The sequence below is a fragment of the Ranitomeya imitator genome, chromosome 4, assembly GCF_032444005.1.
Source record: "Ranitomeya imitator isolate aRanImi1 chromosome 4, aRanImi1.pri, whole genome shotgun sequence".
NCBI lineage: Eukaryota > Metazoa > Chordata > Amphibia > Anura > Dendrobatidae > Ranitomeya > Ranitomeya imitator.
In genome coordinates this window covers 558,124,134-558,146,553 of record NC_091285.1, presented here as the reverse complement: position 1 = coordinate 558,146,553, position 22,420 = coordinate 558,124,134, and the positions used below count along the sequence as shown (strand labels likewise).

Genomic DNA, 22,420 nt, shown 5'->3' with positions numbered 1-22,420 from the left:
AGGCCTAGTTTTGGAAAGCAGAGTAGATTGGCTAAATTATACGTAGAAGAAATCGCCCACATTAATGTACATCCTGTACAAAGATCTGAGTAAGGCTGGGTTCACATTGTGCTAGGGCAGTCCGTCTAACAGACACGTTTTTAAGTAGGCAAAACGCAATATAACGGACATTGTAACGCTTCCATACACTTGCATTAGTGTGACGCATCGTAACATGTCAAAATTGGCATGCGTTTGCAACATTCCGGTTTTTTTTGTGACGCACCTTCCACAACACGGCCTGCAGCGTTTTCAGGTCCAGTCAAGCTAACGCACGGGTAACGGAAGCGTTAATTCTGCCATAGAAGTCTATTGCAAACGCAGCCAGACGCAAATCAAGCAAAATGTCCAAATGAAACCATGAGTTGGATTGCGTTAATGAGGCTTTTCCATGTGGTCATGTGACAGGAAATAGGATTTCAGCCATTTTAGAGCATACACTCTGCAGGCAAACTGTGGAAAAGCCAGCTACACAGTGCGTGCATCGTGTGAGCGACCTGAGGCAATGTAAGTACAATTCTATATATTCTATAAGTCTATATACATCCATTGAGTGTGTAGTGGCTGTCAGATGTTGGATAGTGAGGGATCGAGCAGCAGCAGCGTCTGCAATCTTCTCGTCACAATCGGTAGGCTTGCAATGTAAGAAGCCACAATAAATGTTGTGTCACTCGAGTATTAAGGTAATCATGTGTAATCATGTTTTTATTGCAAATAGGAATCCCGAATCTCCCATATGGGATCAAAGTGACAGCTCCCACAATGATATTATTAAAAACCGGAAGTTGTGGGATAAAATAATATGCCAGTTTTATAAGTCCGCCTCCTCTAAGAAACAAATTGGTAATTAATGCTCAAGACAAGTTGGGGCAGACATACTAATTCGGCACATTTTCCAGACAGTATAAACTTAGACTAGACAGTCTTAAGTCTGGTGCATTAACGCTCTTGTCTAACCTTCCAGCACCTTTCGCTTGGCTTACTTTTACATTATATTTTACAGTTTCTATATAAAAAAAAAAAAAAAAAAAAAAAAAAAGAGTAAAATGGTTCAAAATCTAGTTTTCATGATACGCTAAAAATAGAAGTATCCAGCAAGCAAATCTTAATTAATGAAGCATAAGGCAAGTGTGCTATTACTCTGGATTACTCAATTCTGGTGCATTTGGATTAATAAATTAAAGTCCTGGTCCAGGATTGAATCACGTCTTACTAGTACAAGGCTGGGGCTACACGGCAACTTTAGCCTTCAACCAGTTCTTGCGGCCAAAGATTGCTCTATGCTTCTGCTACGTGTCCACAATGCTGGTGAATTTGGTGGCAAGCAAGTTACAAAAAAAGTCCAACTGGTTCCAAATTTTTATGGTTTGCTTTTTTGGGGCGCTGCACAGTTGGGTAAATAGGTGATCCAATTCACTTGCATTATCTTGCAATATGCTAGCAGCATAAAGCTCTTTGGCAGCACAATCTGTGTGGTCATGTAGTCCCAGCCTACAAGTTTTTATTTATCAAAACGTCCCCCAATGTATTATTGATGGCAGCTCACCAGAAGCTCCCTTCTCGACATCTTATTTTTGCTTATTTACATGACCACAAATAATGCTCACGTCATCTACTAAACAGACTGTTCTCTTCTTGGTGAAAAGCATATTTTGCAAGAAAAGAGCAAAAGGTGTAAATAACTAAATATTCCAATGTAGAATTAGATAAAAGAATAGGAGAACATGCTCAACCTCTGCTCTATTTGGAAGGGACTCTTTAGTGTCTCCCTCAAGATCCCTTAGTATCCCAGCAGTCATATTGCCCAACACTAAAGTTATGCTGACTCCTATTCTATTGATATGGGCTAGGGATAACTTGTTAATATGGTACAAACCCATTAAGTAAAAGATTGTTCTGCTTGGTTTCAATAAATCATTGGCTAGGAAGGGAATATAGTTATCATACTACATTACTTACAACGCAGAATTGGGATTGTGCAGTTTTACAAACCAACAAAACAAGTTTAACCACGGACGATTTACTGCATTCTGTTGGTGTAGACATTGCAATCAAGAAGGTAGACTAGATGAATCACCAGGTGTAACGTTCTCCAGGGGGAAAATATGGCTTCTTGTGGGATGCAGAGGAGTTCAGTCAGGATACGGAGATCAGGTCACATTAACATAGTGCAGTACAGAAGATCTTTACGTCATAATTACCTGAACGATCCCTGATGACCAGATTGCGACCCTCTCTTAGGTGGATAGTCAGGAGGTAGGACATTAGATTTGGAAGATTGCTCACACTGTCATAGTTTTCAAGGCCCTGAAGAAAACAAAATAAAATACCAGTTACACATTACATGCACCACTGCAAAATGTGACTACTGGCATACTGGACAATGGCACATTCTAATATCAACTCTATCTACAGTGGATCTCTACATTCTATATGAACAAAAAATAGCCACTAAATGTGGGATTTTAATAACCAATAAAGCCGTGACTTATGAAAGGGGATCATTTACCAGAGCTGGCTAAATTCTCCACTGTCTGCTATATGATGCAATATAAACATAAGGATGAATGACCTCGGGGAGATCAAAACATCCAACACCGCGAAGACACCATCACGTGTTTCTCAACGCAGTGATCCAGAACACTGCCCCCATCCCTTATGGGAAATATGCAAATGTAGAAAAGCCGCGGAGACACCATCACGTGTTTCTCAACGCAAGCAATAAATAGCCAGGTCTTTCACCGGGAAGGAACAACCACGGGAAGGGCAGCATCCAAAAAAGAAAACCACCTATGCCAAAACATGGTATCCATCCACAGACAGCTGCTTAGGAGCAGTGCCTAGTAAATGGATGTTTTGATCTCCCCAAGGTCATTCATCCTTATCTTTATAGTCCTTTTACTAGGCACTGCTCCTAATAGCCAGTTTCCTACTCCACACTCATGAGGGGCAAATACCCCGAAACAGCTGTCTGTGGATGGATACCATGTTTTGGCTTAGGTGGTTTTCCTTTTTGGATGCTGCCCTTCCCATGGTTGTTCCTTCCCGGTGAAAGACCTGGCTATTTATTGCTAGCGTTGAGAAACACTTGATGGTGTCTCCGCGGCTTTTCTACATGCATTTGCTATATGTTGCAGACCTCCGAGCCCCAGGAACATTAATGTATTTTTGCCCAGTACTATTGCCATATGCAAGAATACTATAACCTTATTGGGCTACAGAACTACTGGTCCAGGAAGACTGGGTAGAGCTCAAACCAGTTTGGTACTACTCAGGGGCGTCCGTTCCTGAAGATCTAATTTGTCATTTAACCCCTTAAGCCCCGAGGGTGGTTTGCACGTTAATGACCGGGCCAATTTTTACAATTCTGACCACTGTCCCTTTATGAGGTTATAACTCTGGAACGCTTCAACGGATCTTGGCGATTCTGACATTGTTTTCTCGTGACATATTGTACTTCATTTTAGTAGTAACATTTATTCGATATAACTTGCGTTTATTTGTGAAAAAAACGGAAATTTGGCGAAAATTTTGAAAATTTCGCAATTTTCCAACTTTAAATTTTTATGCCCTTAAATCACAGAGATATGTCACGCAAAATACTTAATAAGTAACATTTCCCACATGTCTCCTTTACATCAGCACAATTTTGGAACCAAAATTTTTTTTTGTTAGGGAGTTATAAGGGTTCAAAGTTGACCAGCAATTTCTCATTTTTACAACACCATTTTTTTTTAGGGACCACATCTCATTTGATGTCATTTTGAGGGGTCTATATGATAGAAAATACCCAAGTGTGACACCATTCTAAAAACTGCACCCCTCAAGGTGCTCAAAACCACATTCAAGAAGTTTATTAACCCTTCAGGGGTTTCACAGGAATTTTTGGAATGTTTAAATAAAAATGAATATTTAACTTTTTTTCACACAAAATTTATTTCAGCTCCAATTTGTTTTATTTTACCAAGGGTAACAGGATAAAATGGATGCCAAACATTGTTGTACAATCTGTACTGAGTACGCTGATACCCCATATGTGGGAGTAAACCACTGTTTGGGCGCATGGCAGAGCTCGGAAGGGAAGGAGCGCCATTTGACTTTTAAATGCAAAATTGACAGGAATTGAGATGGGACACCATGTTGCGTTTGGAGAGCCACTGATGTGCCTAAACATTGAAACCCCCCACAAGTGACACCATTTTGGAAAGTAGACACCCTAAGGAACTTATCTAGATGTGTGGTGACCACTTTGACCCACCAATTGCTTCACAGAAGTTTATAATGCAGAGCCGTAAAAATAAAAAATCATATTTTTTCACAAAAATGATCTTTTCGCCCCCAATTTTTTATTTTCCCAAGAGTAAGAGAAGAAATTGAACCTCAAAAATTGTTGGCCAATTTGTCCTGAGTACGCTGATACCCCGTATATGGGTGTAAACCATTGTTTGGGCGTATGGCAGAGCTCGGAAGGGAAGGAGCGCCATTTTACTTTTCAATGCAAAATTGACTGGAATTGAGATGGGATGCCATGTTGCGTTTGGAGAGCCCCTGATGTGTCTAAACAGTGGAAACCCCCCAATTATAAATGAAACCCTAATCCAAACGCACCACTAACCCTAATCCCAACTGTAACCCTAACCACACACCTAACCCAGACACACCCCTAATTCTAATCCCAACCCTAATCCCAACCGTAAATGTAATCCAAACCCTAACCCTAGCCCCAACCCTAGCCCTAACCCTAACCCTAACCGGAAAATGGAAATAAATACATTTTTTTTAATTTTATTATTTTTCCCTAAGGCTAGGTTCACATTGCGTTAGGGAAATCCGTTTAGCACTAGCGGATTGCGCTAACACAATGTCTTTTTAGGTGTCGTGTTTAGTGGTCGCGTTAACGTCCCCGCTCTGGAAGATCGGGGATCGGACCTCGGGCGCGCCGCGGACGCTGCAAGCAGCGTCTGAGGCGCGCCACAAAAGAATGGCACCTTGCTAGCGCGAGCCGAAAATGGCACGCTCTAGCGATGAGCTACACCTGAAAATCACATTGCTGTCAATGGTTGTGCTAACGGACCCGTTGCACGGCGTTAATTGTGACATTTTCGCCGTGCAACGCTGTCCGTTAGCGTTAACCCATTAACGCAATGTGAACCTAGCCTAACTAAGGGGGTGATGAAGGGGGGTTTGATTTACTTTTATAGCGAGTTTTTTAGCGGATTTTTATGATTGGCAGCCGTCACACACTAAAAGACGCTTTTTATAGAAAAAAAGTTTTTGCGTCTCCACATTTTGAGACCTATAATTTTTCCATATTTTGGTCCACAGAGTCATGTGAGGTCTTGTTTTTTGCGGGACGAGTTGACGTTTTTATCGGTTACATTTTCGGACACGTGACAGTTTTTGATCGCTTTTTATTCCGATTTTTTTGTGAGGCAGAATGACCAAAAACCAGCTATTCATGAATTTCTTTTGGGGGAGGCGTTTATACCGTTCCGCGTTTGGTAAAATTGATGAAGCAGTTTTATTCTTCGGGTCAGTACGATTACAGCGACACCTCATTTATATCATTTTTTTTATGTTTTGGCGCTTTTATACGATAAAAGCTATTTTATAGAAAAAATAATTATTTTGGCATCGCTTTATTCAGAGGACTATAACTTTTTTATTTTTTTGGTTATGATGCTATATGGCGGCTCGTTTTTTGCGGGACAAGATGACGTTTTCAGAGGTAACATGGTTATTTATATCCGTCTTTTTGATCGCGTGTTATTCCACTCTTTGTTCAGCGTTATGATAATAAAGCGTTGTTTTTTGGCTCGTTTTTTTTTTTTTTTTTCTTACGGTGTTCACTGAAGGGGTTAACTAGTGGGCCAGTTTTATAGGTCGGGTCGTTACGGACGCGGCGATACTAAATATGTGTACTTTTATTGTTTTTTTGTTTTTTTTTATGTAAAGAAATGTATTTATGGGAATAATATTTTTTTTTTTCTGCTTTATTTAGGAATTTTTTTTTTATTTTTTTTTTTACAAGTGTGGAAATTTTTTTTTTTACTTTTTCACTTTGTCCCAGGGGGGGACATCACAGATCACCGATCTGACAGTGTGCACAGCACTCTATCAGATCGGTGATCTGACATACAGCCGGGCAGGATTAGAGCTGCAGCTGCAGCCTGATCCTGACCCGGAAGTGCTCCCTGCAGGACCCGGATGCAGCCCGACGGCCATTTTGGATCCGGGGACTGCAGGGAGAAGACGCTCGGTACACGGTGAGCACATCACCGTGTACCGATCGTCTCAGGGAAGCCCGCAGGGAGCCCCCTCCCTGCGCGATGCTTCCCTGCACCGCCGGCACACCGCGATCATCTTTGATCGCGGTGTGCCGGGGGTTAATGTGCCGGGAGCGGTCCGTGACCGCTCCTGGCACATAGTGCCGGATGTCAGCTGCGATAGGCAGCTGACACCCGGCCGCGATCGGCCGCGCTCCCCCCGTGAGCGCGGCCGATCGCATATGACGTACTATCCCGTCCATGGGAATTAAGTCCCAGGTCACCTGGACGGGATAGTACGTCATATGGGATTAAGGGGTTAAACTCAGTGGTCCATGAAGAGCCCAAGAGTAAAGGTGGAATACCCAGGTTGTAATATTTATTATTTCATAAACACACTTCCACCATTGCATTATTCATGTTGGGCACCTTGAGAACAATGCTATTTTTACTGTATTCATCATAAAATAAATTATTTCCATTCAGGATGCCTGGAATGAAGTGTCAAGTTTGGGAAATCTTTGTATACTGGATACTTCCTGTAAACTAAGAAAAATATAAACTTATCATATCCTAATAACAATATCACCTAGTAACACAATCCACAGCAAAATAAGGTTGACCTCACAAAATTTTATGTATTCAGTGGGTGGGTGGGTGTGTTTTGTGTTTTTAATACCAAAAACACCAAGGTTACTTACTGGTAGCCGGTTTTTCCGGAGCCCATGACAGCACACCTGAGAGAGGGATCCGCCCAGTCGGGACAGGAAACCTACTGAAATAAAAGGGCGGTACCTCTCCCTCGCTTCAGTTGGTTTTCAGAGCATGAGAGGCCCCTTGGTTAGTACACATGGCAATCTACCACCACATTGTAATAATAAATAACACCCACTAAAAAGTGCACACCGAAAGGGTGAACAAGAAGGGAGGGAATATACAGGTGCTGTCATGGGCTCCGGAAAAACCGGCTACCAGTAAGTAACCTTGGTGTTTTCCCGTCTCCCATGACAGCACACCTGAGAGATTTTTGGAGAAAGAACACCCTAGGGAGGGACCACCGCTTGTAGTACCCTTCTACCAAAGGTAAGGACAGTTGAGGAGGATAGATCGAGCCGGTAGTGTCTAAAGAAGGTAGACGGTGAGGACCAGGTAGCGGCCTTACAAATCTGATCAATCGATACCTCTGCTTTTTCTGCCCAGGAAGTAGCCACGGCTCTGGTGGAGTGAGCCTTGATGCCTTCAGGGATCGGAGCACCACGAGAAGCATAGGATAAGGAAATGGCCTCCCTAATCCATCTAGCAATAGTACCCTTGGATACCCCATATCCCTTCCTGCTACCCTGGAAAGCTATAAATAAGGATTGATCCTTCCTCCACTGACTAGTCAGAGATATATACTGCAAAATAGCTCTTCTCACATCCAGTGTATGAAATTTCTCTTCCCCTGGGTTCTTGGGATTATCACAAAAAGAGGGTAACACAATTTCTTGGCTCCTATGGAATTTAAGTACTACTTTCGGCAGATATGCCGGATCTGGCCTGAGCACTACTCTATCATCAAATATCTGCGTGTAAGGAGGGGAGATAGACAGGGCTTGCAAGTCACTCACCCTACGGGCTGATGTCAACGCTACCAGAAGTACAGTCTTAAGAGTAAGTATTTTTATTGATGACTCCTGCAAGGGTTCAAACGGATCACTAGTCAGAGCCTCTAACACCAGATTCAAATCCCATGGAGGAACCCTCTGAATTATTACTGGTCTAGACCTACTACAGGATTTTATAAAGCGGGACACCCATCTATTGGAGGCCAGATTACAATTATACAAGGCTCCTAATGCCGACACTTGCACCTTGAGCGTATTAGTTGCTAACCCTAGTTGCAACCCCGCCTGTAGGAATTCTAAAATAGTACCCACAGGAGCCCTGTCCCCTACAGGTTGCCCCGAAAATTCCAGAAACCTTTTCCATGTTCTGCCATATATCCTTGATGTTACTGGCTTTCTACTTTTTAACAAGGTGGAGACTAACCCTGGTGAAAACCCCTGCCTACTCAGTAATGCCCTCTCAAATTCCAGGCTGCAAGATGGAAGCCCTTCACTTGAGAGTGGCATATTGGACCCTGAGTAAGCAGGTCCGGAATCTCTGGCAGAATCCATGGATCGGTCACTGACATTTGTCTCAGGAGGGAGAACCAAGGTCTTTTTGGCCAGAATGGAGCAATCAAAATTACTCTCGCCTGCTCCATTCTGATTTTTCTTACTACCGTCGGAATCATCGCTATTGGTGGAAACACATATGCGAGACTGAAATTCCATTGTATTTGGAGAGCATCTACCGCGAAGGGTTTTTCTCTTGGATCTAGTGAACAGAAGCTCTCTACCTCCGCCGTGATTCAGCACAAGGGTTCCCATCAGGACAGGAAACCCAACTGAAGCGAGGGAGAGGTACCGCCCTTTTATTTCAGTAGGTTTTCTGTCCCGACTGGGCGGATCCCTCTCTCAGGTGTGCTGTCATGGGAGACGGGAAAAATGACATCAAATGTGCCTCATGTGTTCACTTTATTGCATCAAGAAAATGCTCAAGACCAAAAACTTTGGCCTCTGACATGATGATCCTCTTTTGAAATCCAACTCCATCAGCGGTTTAATAGATGGCATCATCTAGGACCAACACCCACCTACAAATGTCCACCCGTAACTTCATGTGATTTTGGTTCAGGATTCTAGTTTCTTACAATAGAAATTCAACACATTGCTACTTGCTAGCAAAACCCTCGACAGACGGCAGCCAACATAACCACTGGTTGGCCACAAATAGACAACTGTAGCACAAACTTCTTGTGACAGTATTGGGCAATCATGAAATTATTCTTCAAAATTGGATCTTTCTCCACTCATTGTGTTATATAATGAGACCACAGTAAAACAAGTGACTGTCCTTACACCACACACTAGTGTGGTTGCTCCAGGAATTGCATTTTCCCTAAGCAAGAATAGCACCAATCAACAATCCAAACACAATTTGTGGTGAGCTACTGTAGATATTTTGAGATCTCACCCTATCTAAAGTCTTGCCAACCGTACAGTTTGTTAGAGGTGAAATAGTGATCTGGAGCAGACAGACATCTTTGGACTAGCCTGTGCCCTCCGATCTAGTAAAAGAAGTGTTATGGCACACAATGAAATTCTACAGATTACAATTCCAACCTTACATAAACACTAAGAGGAAGGCCTTTTCCTGTTTCAGTTTGACAATACTACCCTGCACAATTAAAAGCCATAAGAAATGGCATGCTGGTTTGGTGTAAGAATAGGAGTAGCTGGCAATGAGATCTGGACCCAACAACATTAACCACCACCTCACCATCTATAGGATGATTGAGATGGAAGCTTTGCACCTGACTATTCCCCTAGACCACGTCTAGACCTCACTAATGTCCAATAATATAGAATTCTAGTGGGCAGTGTAGATAAGTTTGGAAGAGCTCTTGCTGATTTATTGTATATTTGGGCAAGATAAAACAACTATAAATCTCTGTACCTACTAAAATCCAAAAGATGCCAGCCTTGAATTTTTACTTCCAGTGCATTTCGAGATACAAGTTAATGAACAAGTTGCAGCCTGCAATATTCTTATATGCCGAATCCTACGTTTAGGCTGTCTGACTGGTAAAACACCTTTTCTACCACTACAGCCTTACAACAGTAATTACCTTTAAACTGTTAGTGTCCATCTCCACCTAAAAAGGGTAATGCAGAGTTTTCACTTGGGAGCGTTTAAGGATATTGTCTCCTGACAGCGATATGAGCATCGGATGGTTGGCCTAGACTCTAGGGAGGACACTGGTCCCAAAAGGGAGCAAACCCAACCTCTACATGGGAAGTATTTTCACAAGAGGTAAATCATACACAGTTTATCGATTGAGATATTAGACACATGACATATAAGCAAGATGATCTACTTACTCCAAGTTCTTCTGACATCTGTGAGGACATTGAAGAGGACATTGAAGAGTTCAAGTCAATGCTTCCTGTCCCATCCTAAAAAGAAAAATTAAAATTTGATGTAGACTTACAATGGTTTGGAGGTTTAAAAAGTGACAGATGGCAAAATATTAAAACAATCTACTTAAAACAGCTAAAAAGATCAGCTAGAAAATTAAAACCAATTACTGATGAGGTGAATATCACTGGTTGTGTCACTAACACAGGTTGGGTGCTTGGATACATTAGGCAGCAAGAGAACAGACAGTTTGGAGAATCTCCAATTCAACATGTCTTGCAGGATCATTCTGGTAGCTCCTAATCAGTACCTACCTAAAGTGGACAACTGGTAAACTGGGGACAGGGTTACTGGTGCCCAAGAATCCATGGAAGAAGAGGTCAGTCTGATAAATCACATTTCCCTTTAGATCATATAAATGTGAACATAGAGTTACATCCATGTTGGATTTTCCATTTATCCGTTTCATCAAAGGAACAGAACATTGTTCAGGCCAAGGACTGAACCGACACATGGTGGACACCAACAGAAGATCAGTGTGTACAGGTGCGAACTAGGAGCAGCCACCTCCATATGCAAACAACAAATAAAGATGCACTCTGTAGTGATACAGTATGTAAATATGTAAAATATGAAATATGAATAGCTATACTGCTCTAGATAAAAAAAAGTAGACACTTCGCACAAAATTTGGCCAATTCATGCAACAAGGCTGTCTCTGATCTGTTGGGAACCTAAGCGTGTAGTGTGAATACCTCTCAGACTGAAGCCTGATTTCTGGGTAGGTCGGATCCTGCTGCAATTAAAACTTCCACAGGCTGCAAGGTGGAGTGCTCTGTCAGAGGGCTGATATACAAATCGCAAAAAAATGACTGGCACTTCCAAATCAGAAAGCTGGTGGGTACAGACTCCATTTTTTCTTATTATTTAGAGCAGTAATGCTATTCATATTTACATGCTTCAGCACTACAGAGTACAACTTTGTAAGAAGATCACATTGATTACACAGGCGTTCATAGGGTTTCTGCCATAAAGTCTCATTTTACAGGAAAAAAAAAATTATATAAAAATATAAAAAGTGACCTCTTTCAGTTTGTACTGCAAAAATTGCTTAGGAATAATTTACCGAACCTAACAGTGTTCAGAACGAGATTTGGTCAAGTCAAAACCATGATCGAAGATCTGTGGGACATACTGGAAAAATAAATATAATCACAAAGGCCCAACTCACAACTTACAGGGCGTAAAAGATCTAATGCAAACATTTTGGTTCCAGATACCACAGGACAACTTCAGAGATCTTTTGCTGTTACCACCATGACTGGCAAGACCGTTTTTCCCCTTTCGATTGCATGCCGGGGGCCATACACAATATCAGACAGCTGCTCTGAATGTTACACGATCATTCTACGGTAGATGGCTGAATTACCTGGAAGTAATGGGACCTTAAAGAGGACCTGGCCTATTCAGTGATAAAGCAGAGAAGGTAACAGGCAACCACAGGGAATTTTGTCAGCTGCGCCATCTTGGTAAAGACCATAAAAACTATCACTGAATGAAAAGGTCCATTTCTCTGGAACCATATGAAGGATCTAACAAAAAAAATAAAAATTAAAAAAGTGCTTGGGGGCAGTGGGAATAATGTAAGAGCAAGTACTAGCCATTTTTTACTTGGTCATCTTTAGGCTGCGTGCATAACTTGCGCTGTTTTTATTTTAATTTTTTGCGGAGGGGGGGGGGGGGGGGGATTGTTTTTAAGCATCTGCAATGGATCTATTATTTTGGTCATGATTTCGGAAAAAAAACAGCAGCTGCAATGTGTGAATGTAGCCTTAGATTGAAAGAAGTAGACTACCAGGTTGGGCTGTGAACTAATGGATAAAATCTCTCTTTTTTAGGAATCCCTTTCCAGCAATCATGCCCGATTACTGTAAGGGACGCTCACAACTTGATAAGCTGGAACTTCTTGGTTATGTAGAAAGTGATTCCCACACACCCGAGTCATACATCCTTCAAGTTGCGACAGCTGGAGGAGTTTTCTTGACACCCAAGTGCTAGGCATGGCATTAAAAAGCAACGAACAAAACAGGAAACTGATCTGCTCAGCAATATTGGCAAAAGAAAGTGCCAGGAGGGAGAACATGTTATAGATTTTAGAGGGAATATGTCTGCCAAAATCAGACTGCAATGCCAAAAAATGGAAGCCACATTCACCAGTATTCTCCACAAGTTTTAATGCATCATCATAACACCATAATGAAAAAGCAACACTGAATACAAAAATATATTAGTGCAAGCCCCAAGGACCTGATGCACTGGTTCTAAAGACTAATCTTATCCATGCAATATTTCTTTGTAAGGCTAATATTGATGAAACTTTGCACGGGTGAAAAGGGAAAAAAAAAAAAGTAGGAGAAGCAGTAAAGTGGCAATAGCAGCAGGTAATGGCAGCAGCCGCAGGTAATAGCAGTAGCCGCAGGTAGCAATAGCAGCAGGTAGCAATAGCAGCAGGTAGCAATAGCAGCAGGTAGCAATAGCAGCAGGTAGCAATAGCAGCAGGTAGCAATAGCCATCCTCTCCATGATATGAAGAATCAAGGGATATTTATTTTTGTGCAGTAAGTGTTTGATGCCATGCCAAGTCCTTTGTACAGAAAAATATTGGTTCAAATTAAAATAAATAAATAAAACTAATAGTCTGCATGAGAAAATGTAGTGGATCTTAAAAGGAGCATATTGAATTTCATTATCTTTTCCCCATTTCAAACCCAAGTAGAGAAGCGACACAAGAAAAGGTTCTTATGGGATAATACATAAAACATGAAATTATTCGCCGATGGTCTATTTGGGGATTATATGAGCAGCACTAGCTTAGTTTGGGAAGTATGTAAATACCCATAGGGATTGTATCGGACTATTTGAGGATGGATCTGCTGCTTATATAAGAGCAGGTTATGCTTACGTAAACATACACATTTACAATGAAGTGCTATAATATGTTTAAGTAGATTAGAACGGCTGTGCTAATCAGAAAACATGGCAGAGCTACGGACTACACAACTGCATGTAGTTCAGATCATGCAGAGGTAACTCCAGTACTCATACATATGGAGACTCCCTGGCCCACAACTCATGTGTACATAATTTATATGTCAAAATCACATCTAATTCACCATTCACATCAGTTTTTAGAAGTGAGGTGAAAATGGGGTATAGCTCGGTGCTTTAAAGCACAAAAGAAAAGTTGCGTCTCTGCTTCATGCGGATCCGATGTAGAAATAGTGCGGCACATTAGTCAGCGTAAGGCTCGGGGGTTTGCTGTTGCACGACATTTTAAAGTTCCGATTTTGCTGCATATAAACAGCCAAGTTGAAGAGGAGTTGACTGTCGTGTTCACATTTCATTGAAGTCTACGGCGTGTGCGATCAGCAGCATAGTGAATATAGGCAACACATTTGGAGACATGTGACTATCGCAGCTCTGCGTCATGACGGGAAATCATTGCATCCAATATTGCAACGTGTCACTGCGATTACGGAGTCAAATAGCCATTTTACCTTAGCCTATAAGGTTAGTCTAAAGGTTTTAAATTGGTAAGAAATAGAGATGGGCGGACACCCCATTATTATCCTGCTTTATGGGTGTGGACACTGTTCTTGTTCTTATCCAGGCATTTTTTTTTACAGGGCTTTTTTTTTTTTTTTTTCTTCCAGTGATGTAGCAGGTGGCCGCAGCACCAACCACTGGGTTCTGGTGATTTGGGCTATATAGGTAAAAGGCCACTGAGCTCAGCGATTGGCTGCAGTGGTCACATGCTGTAGTAACGACTTCACCACTGCAGCTATAATCATTCCTATTCGTTTATTGCCTAGGTGAGCGTTTAGTTAAGCACAGGGAGCCATCTAAACAATTTGTACCAATATCATAAATGGAGTAAAGGAATTAAATCAAGAGGTGAACATGTATTCCCTTAAAATTATTTAATGATCCAATGTTTTATAAAACATCTACCCAGTGAACAAATTGGTAAGATACCAAAATTGAAAAAATGACCACAAAAAGTTCTACAATGACCCCGCGATAAACCTTGCTCAAAACCTGCCTTGCTGCGGAGGTTGACACCTTAAGAAACGAATTGGCGCCCCCACTCACTGAGGACTGGTGCTCACTCCCCTACCTCACTCTAACAATAAAAGGTCGGAAAACAATATTCTATAGGGAAGAGATGGAAAAAAAGCAAGAAAAATTAACAGAGAGCTTGGGGGTATATTGTAGGCCAAAAAATACAAATGAAAAAATTATGACAATGTTAGATTGTCATACCATACAACGATGTGTGCTCCAAAAGCTGTCAACAATGGCATTTGATGATTGATGCCAAAATCATAGGCCAGATGTAGTTAATACATTGGCAAAAGCTGCATGCCACAGTAGAGGGATCATTTCTCGTGCACAGGATGTGCACAAATCGTTAAATGGTATGACAATATAACATTGTCATTTTTTTTTCCATTTGTATTTTTTGGACTACAATATACCTGCAAGTGCTCTTCCCCCCCCCCCCCCCCCTTTTTTTTTTTTTCCCGAAAGTGCCATCTAAAGAAGCAGGGCTGCAATGTAAAGCAGGGGTGGGGAGGGTATAAAACCCAGGATCAAGAGGAAATACTATGTTATTGTATATTCTCCCTCTTCCCTGCAAAATCAATTGTGCTACAAGTGGCAGCTATCATTCGGCTTTTCTTTCCTTTGGCCTGATGCCTTTTCCATCCAGTTTTAGTTGGACCCAGGATTCTTTTTAATGGTTTCTTCAGAACCTTCTAAATAGTTTATGAGCAGCCAAACCCAACAGGCTGGAGGGCATGTGACAGAACAATGCACATCCTGTTCAAGGAGTTGCTTAACTAACAACTTTCTGGCCTGCTTCTTGAGCCTCACCCAGTGAAAGCATATATGTACACGGGAGGATTGATCGCCAAAGTCTGGTTACGTAAACCGACAGATAAACACAGAAAACAATTGAATTAAATGGCCTGTAGCAAACAAATGAAATAATTCAGATCATCAGATTTCTGCACCAAGCAAAAATGCAAGCAGTACTGCCCCCTACACCTCACAGTTGTGCTTTTATGGAAAAAGTATGGTTACTTCTGTAATATCTATAATATAATGCTAGGAGCGTCACCCTGTCGGAAGCCTTTATAGACTGCGCAAGCGTTATGGGCCTGTGCAGTCTGGACCCCACAGAGTGATGCATCCGGCAGTAGTGCAGCTACCGGGGGGCAGAGGGGGCCCACCCGGATCTACGCTACTGTAACTGTATTGACGTGCACAGCGCGCTGATACAGTTACATTCTGCGGCAGAGCAGAGAGAATCGATCTCCCTGCTCTGCCGCTATTGGCCACTGAGCAGGTGGGGGTTGTTGGTGCCAGCAGTGGGCCCCCTGCCTGCCATGGCAGAGTCAGCTGTATCGGCATCTAGCCTTGCTGCCTTATACTACAGGGTCTGCCAGTGGGGGGTGCTGCTTTATACTACAGAGTCTACCTGTGTGGGATGCTGCCTTATACTAGAGTCTGCCTGTGTGGGGGGTGTTGCATTATACTACAGAGTCTGCCTGTGTGGGGGGTGTTGCCTTATACTACAGAGTCTGCCTGTGTGGGGGGTGTTGCTTTATACTACAGGGTCTGCCTGTGGGGGGTGTTGCCTTATACTACAGAGTCTGCCTGTGTGGGGGGTGATGCCTTATACTACAGGGTCTGCCTATGGGAGCTGCCTTATACTACAGGGTCTGCCTATGGGGGCTGCCTTATGCTATAGAGTTTGCCTATGGGCTGCTGCCTTATACTACAGAGTCTGGCTATGGGGTGCTGCATTATACTACAGTCTGCCTATGGGGTCTGCCTTAGGCTACAGGGTCTGCCTATGGGGTCTGCCTTATACTACACGGTCTGCCTATGGGGTGCTGCCTTATACTAGAGTCTGCTTGTGGGGGGTGCTGTATTATACTACAGAGTTTGCCTATGGGGTGCTGCCTTATACTACAGAGTCTGCCTATGGGGTCTGCCTTATGCTATAAAGTCTGCCTGGGGGTGCTGCATTATACTAGAGTTTGCCTATGAGGTACTGCCTTACACTGCAGGGTCTGCCATTAGGGTGCTGCCTTATACTACAGAGTCTGCCTGTGTGTGGGGAGGGGTGCTGCCTTATATTACAGTCTGCCTGTGGGGGGTGCTGCCTTATACTACAGGGTCTGCCTATGGAGGCTGCCTTATACTACAGGGTCTGCCTATGGGGGCTGCCTTATGCTATAGAGTTTGCCTATGAGCTGCTGCTTTATACTACAGAGTCTGCCTATGGGGTGCTGCATTATACTACAGTCTTTCTATGGGGTCTGCCTTAGGCTACAGGGTCTGCCTATGGGGTCTGCCTTATGCTATAGAGTTTGCCTATGGGGTGCTGCCTTATACTACAGAGTCTGCCTCTGGGGGGTGCCGCCTTATACTACGGTATTCTACAGAATCTGCCTCTGGGGGGTGCTGCCTTATACTACAGGGTCTGCCTATGGGTGCTGCTTTATACTACAGAGTCTGCCTATGGGGGCTGCCTTACGCTATAGAGTTGAAAGCATGGGGGCGCAGAATCGGTGCAGCACATACCAGAATTGGGGAACAGGATGGGAGCACATGACAGGATGAGGGAACAGGAAGAGAATAGCACAATGCAAGATGGAGGCGCACAAAACAGGATGGGGACGCAGGATGGGAGCACCACATGGCAGGATGGGGGCGCAGAATTGGAGCAGCACAAGGCAGGCTGAGGGTATAGGATGGGGGCTGCATGTGACAGGAAGGGGGCGCAAGATGGAAGCAGCACATGACAAGATTAGGGCGCAGGATGGAAGCAGCACATACCAGGATGGAGACCATATACCAATATAAATGCTCGCCACCCGGGCGTAGAAAGGGTTCAATAGCTAGTATCATAATGCTGCAAGCAAAAAAAAAAAAAAAAAAAAAACAACCTGTCCTGAGTGATTGTCTGATTCAGTCTATAACTGGTGCCACAATTCGGATTGTTAGAGAAACTGAGCTAGGCGGGAGATGTCGCAATTAGGCTATGTTCACATGTTTCAGGCTTTTTTTTTTTTGCGAAAATTCAAAACCTGCTTGGTGTCCTCACATGGGCATAGATGTTAGCATGAGTACAGTTTAAGTTCCTGATATCTGTTAAAGTAAACAAGACCTGACCAATGTGTGAAATTGAAAACCACATGACTAACTCAATGCCCTGCCAGTGTGAGAAAGTAAACAATGCCTAGACAACTTTATTGGTCAATGCGCTGCCAATGTCTTAAGTAAGCACTGCCAGACCGATTTAACTCCCCCCACCGATCATACATTTGCAATTGTGTATTTTTTCCTGAACTCATTCACTTTTTTTTTTTTTTTTCAGAATACCGTATTTTTCGGACTATAAAACGCACCCAGGTTTTAGAGGTGGAAAATAGGGAATAAAATATTTTAAGCAAAAAAGGTGGTAAAATATTTAACAACGTAAACATACTATTATATGTGTTGTTGTTATTATATATAATAGTATGTTATTATGTTGGAAGCTGCGGGTAGAAGATGGAGCTGTGGGACCAGTGTGGTGTCTGTAAAGTACTGTATGAAGATGCTGGAGGGTGAGTATAAGAATGGGGGCACAGCACCACTCCAGCACTGAAAAAATAACACTGGAGTGCTGCTTTGTGATCCCATTGGGAGAACTATAACTCCCAGCATGTTCTGCAGAACCTATGGCATGCTGGGAGTTATAGTTCACCACAGAAGTGGCAGAGTGCTTTATTGTGTGTTGTAGTGACTAACCTTTTAATTGTGGCAGCTAGCCACCCTGTAGTATGGTAAAATGCTGGAGCATCCCATCCCATGACACCACAGAGCGCTCCCTCTTGTTGCCTCTCCACAGCACAGGAGTAAGCTTGCAGATTGTAGCGTGGTGTCTGCTGGACCTGTGATGACATCAGAAGAGGCTGTCATGTGCTGTCATGTGATGCTCCAGCCCACCCACTTCATGACATCACACAGGTCCTTGTGCTGGAGTACTCAGCATCCAGCACAGCACAGGCAGGAAGGTATGCAGCGATCTTGTCCCCTCTGGCCCCTGCTGCTGCCTCCTCCACCAAACATACAGATCTCCCCAGCTGCTGCAGGAATCCAGCACTGGGGAAACCATGTGTGTCCCTGTGAAGGAGTATTCATTTGCTGCTCTGGACTCCCTGCTCAGCTGACAGGTAGGCGGGGAAGCAGCTAATGAATATTCACTGCACTTTAATGATCAGGACCATGTGGTTTCCCCAGTGCTGATTCCTGAAGCCCAGCAGGGACATTTTTCTGCCTCCTAATGCAATCCCACTGGCTGCTGCCCCCTCCCCACGTTACAGCCCTTCCATAAGACGCACCCACACTTTCCCCTCAAATTTGGAGGAAAAAAGTGCGTCTTATGGTCAGAAAAATACGGTAGTCACCATTTTTCAGACAAATTTTTTTTAACTAAATAATTTGTATTAAATCTTTTTTATTTCCCAAAAACTTTTTTAGTTTTACATTTTTCATTGTTTCATGGTGGAAGACAGATGAACTTTGGGCCTACAAAAAAAAACAAGTAAAAACGCAGAAAAACTTGTTTTTTGTCTGCAGCTTTTTTACTGCCAAGAGATCAGGTTTTGGCTACAGCAATAAAGCAATGTGTGAACAACGCCTTAACCTACTCCGAGATGTTCCTAAACATTTAGGACTCATCCAATTATTTCAACTTCACGTCAGGTGTAAACAACGTCTGTGCAGATTCCACAGTGGAAAACACCTGAAATGAGTTTCTATTAGTGATGAGCGAGTGTACTCGTTGCTCGGGTTTTCCAGAGCACGCTCGGGTGGTCTCCGAGTATTTGTGACTGCTCGGAGATTTAGTTTTTGTTGCATCAGCTGAATGATTTGCGGCTACTAGACAGCTTGATTACATGTGGTGATTCCCTAGCAACCAGACAACCCCCACATGTACTCCGGCTGGCTAGCAGCTGTAAATCATGCAGTTGCGTCAACAAAAACTAAATCTCCGAGCAGTCACAAATACTCGGAGACCACCAGAGCGTGCTCTGGAAAACCCGAGCAACGAGTATGCTGGCTCATCACTAGTTTCTATAAAAAAATTAAAAAAAAAAAAAAAAAAAAAAAAACACTTGCTGAGCATATGTTCGGGCTGTTTTTTTTTTTGGTCTGCTGCAGGTTTCCAAAAATAGTAAGGTAACGTTCACATTTGCATTGTTGAGCGCAGCGTCGGTGACACAACCAACAACGCATGTACACAACGCAGCCAACGCAACCACGCAAATGTGAACGTAGCCTTAGTGGGTAAAAGAAGTGACAAGACCATTCCTCTGTGATTTTCTGCTCTGAAGATTCTCTATACTTCACAATATTCAACAGAACTACTCGGAGGACCCCCAGACACCTTTTGGAACATTTTACAACAGTTTGTGAACTTTTTATTTTTTTGTCTTTTTCATTATTTAATAGACGAGTGGGGAAAAAAAAACACAAGAAAACTCTAAAGATAAAAAACTTCAAGTTTAAAACACCCTCATTCCCTTTTAAGGCCAATTCATAACGCCCGAGAAACATGCAGCATGAATCAGAGCTTGACTGCACAAATGAGCTAGGCATGTTTAACTCTACGCTTTAGGCTACGTCCCCACGGCCAGTATTAGGTAGTGATTTGGACGCAGCAGATGCTTTTGTACGCGCGGTGATTCCGCATGTGTTCATTGAACCGTGCAGAATCACCGCGCCCAATACATTGGACTGGTGATATTTATCTTGCGGAAACTGAGTGTCTCCGCAAGATAAATAGACATGCTGCGGTCTAGAAAGACGTGCTGCATGTCCATCTCCCATGTCCGTGCATGAATAGTGGACATGGGATTTCATGAAATCCCATACACTATGCTGTTACATCTGGAAACTGCGTGTTGAATGCTGCATATAAACGCAGCGTCTAACCCGCTGCATTTACTGCCCATGGGAACAATCTTAACCCCTTCATGACCCAGCCTATTTTGACCTTAAAGACCTTGCCGTTTTTTGCAATTCTGACCAGTGTCCCTTTATGAGGTAACTCAGGAACGCTTCAGTTCTGAGACTGTTTTTTCGTGACATATTGGGCTTCATGTTAGTGGTAAATTTAGGTCAATAAATTCTGCGTTTATTTGTGATAAAAACGGAAATTTGGCGAAAATTTTGAAAATTTTGCAATTTTCACATTTTGAATTTTTATTCTGTTAAACCAGAGAGATATGTGACACAAAATAGTTAATAAATAACATTTCCCACATGTTTACTTTACATCAGCACAATTTTGGAAACAAAATTTTTTTTTGTTAGGAAGTTATAAGGGTTAAAATTTGACCAGCGATTTGTCATTTTTACAACGAAATTTACAAAACCATTTTTTTTAGGGACCACCTCACATTTGAAGTCAGTTTGAGGGGTCTATATGGCTGAAAATACCCAAAAGTGACACCATTCTAAAAACTGCACCCCTCAAGGTACTGAAAACCACATTCAAGAAGTTTATTAACCCTTCAGGTGCTTCACAGCAGCAGAAGCAACATGGAAGGAAAAAATGAACATTTAACTTTTTAGTCACAAAAATTATCTTTTAGCAACAATTTTTTTATTTTCCCAATGGTAAAAGGAGAAACTGAACCACGAAAGTTGTTGTCCAATTTGTCCTGAGTACGCTGATACCTCATATGTGGGGGTAAACCACTGTTTGGGCGCACGGCAGGGCTTGGAAGGGAAGGAGCGCCATTTGACTTTTTGAATCAAAAATTGGCTCCACTCTTTAGCGGACACCATGTCACGTTTGGAGAGCCCCCGTGTGCCTAAAAATTGGAGCTCCCCCACAAGTGACCCCATTTTGGAAACTAGACGCCCCAAGGAACTTATCTAGATGCATAGTGAGCACTTTGAACCCCCAGGTGCTTCACAAATTGATCCGTAAATATGAAAAAGTACTTTTTTTCACCAAAAAATTCTTTTAGCCTCAATTTTTTCATTTTCACATGGGCAACAGGATAAAATGGATTCCAAAATGTGTTGGGCAATTTCTCCTGAGTACGCCGATACCTCATATGTGGGGGTAAACCACTGTTTGGGCACATGGTAAGGCTCGGAAGGGAAGGAGCGCCATTTGACTTTTTGAATGAAAAATTATTTCCATCGTTAGCGGACACCATGTCGCGTTTGGAGAGCTCCTGTGTGCCTAAACATTGGCGCTCCCCCACAAGTGACCCCATTTTGGAAACTAGACCCCCAAGGAACTTATTTAGATGCCTAGTGAGCACTTTAAACCCTCAGGTGCTTCACAAATTGATCTGTAAAAATGAAAAAGTACTTTTTTTTCAGAAAAAAATTCTTTTCGCCTCAATTTTCTCATTTTCACATGGGCAGTAGGATAAAATGGATCATAAAATTTGTTGGGCAATTTCTCCCGAGTACGCCGATACCTCATATGTGGGGTAAACCACTGTTTGGGCACACGGCAGGGCTCGGAAGGGAAGGCGCGCCATTTGACTTTTTGAATGGAAAATTAGCTCCAATTGTTAGCGGACACCATGTCGCGTTTGGAGAGCCCCTGTGTGCCTATGCATTGGAGCTCCCCCACAAGTGACCCCATTTTGGAAACTAGACCCCCCAAGGAACTTATCTAGATGCATATTGAGCACTTTAAACCCCCAGGTGCTTCACAGAAGTTTATAACGCAGAGCCATGAAAATAAAAAATAATTTTTCTTTCCTCAAAAATGATTTTTTAGCCTGGAATTTCCTATTTTGCCAAGGATAATAGGAGAAATTGGACCCCAAATATTGTTGTCCAGTTTGTCCTGAGTACGCTGATACCCCATATGTGGGGGTAAACCACTGTTTGGGCGCACGGCAGGGCTCGGAAGGGATGGCACGCCATTTGGCTTTTTAAATGGAAAATTAGCTCCAATCATTAGCGGACACCATGTCACGTTTGGAGAGCCCCTGTGTGCCTAAACATTGGAGATCC

General features: G+C 42.7%; 1 protein-coding gene across 6 annotated transcripts in view; it reads right to left on the bottom strand.

Moving 5' to 3' along the window:
- MCTP2 (multiple C2 and transmembrane domain containing 2) overlaps positions 1–22,420 on the bottom strand; it is a 243,705-nt gene that overhangs the window by 136,916 nt on the left and 84,369 nt on the right. For all 6 annotated transcript variants that reach the window (XM_069766271.1, XM_069766275.1, XM_069766270.1 and 3 more), the window contains exons 3-4: positions 10,274–10,348; positions 2,241–2,346 (exon numbers count right to left, since the gene is read on the bottom strand). In XM_069766271.1, the coding sequence (XP_069622372.1) occupies positions 2,241–2,346; positions 10,274–10,348 (181 nt within the window). The remainder of the gene's footprint in view (positions 1–2,240; positions 2,347–10,273; positions 10,349–22,420) is intronic.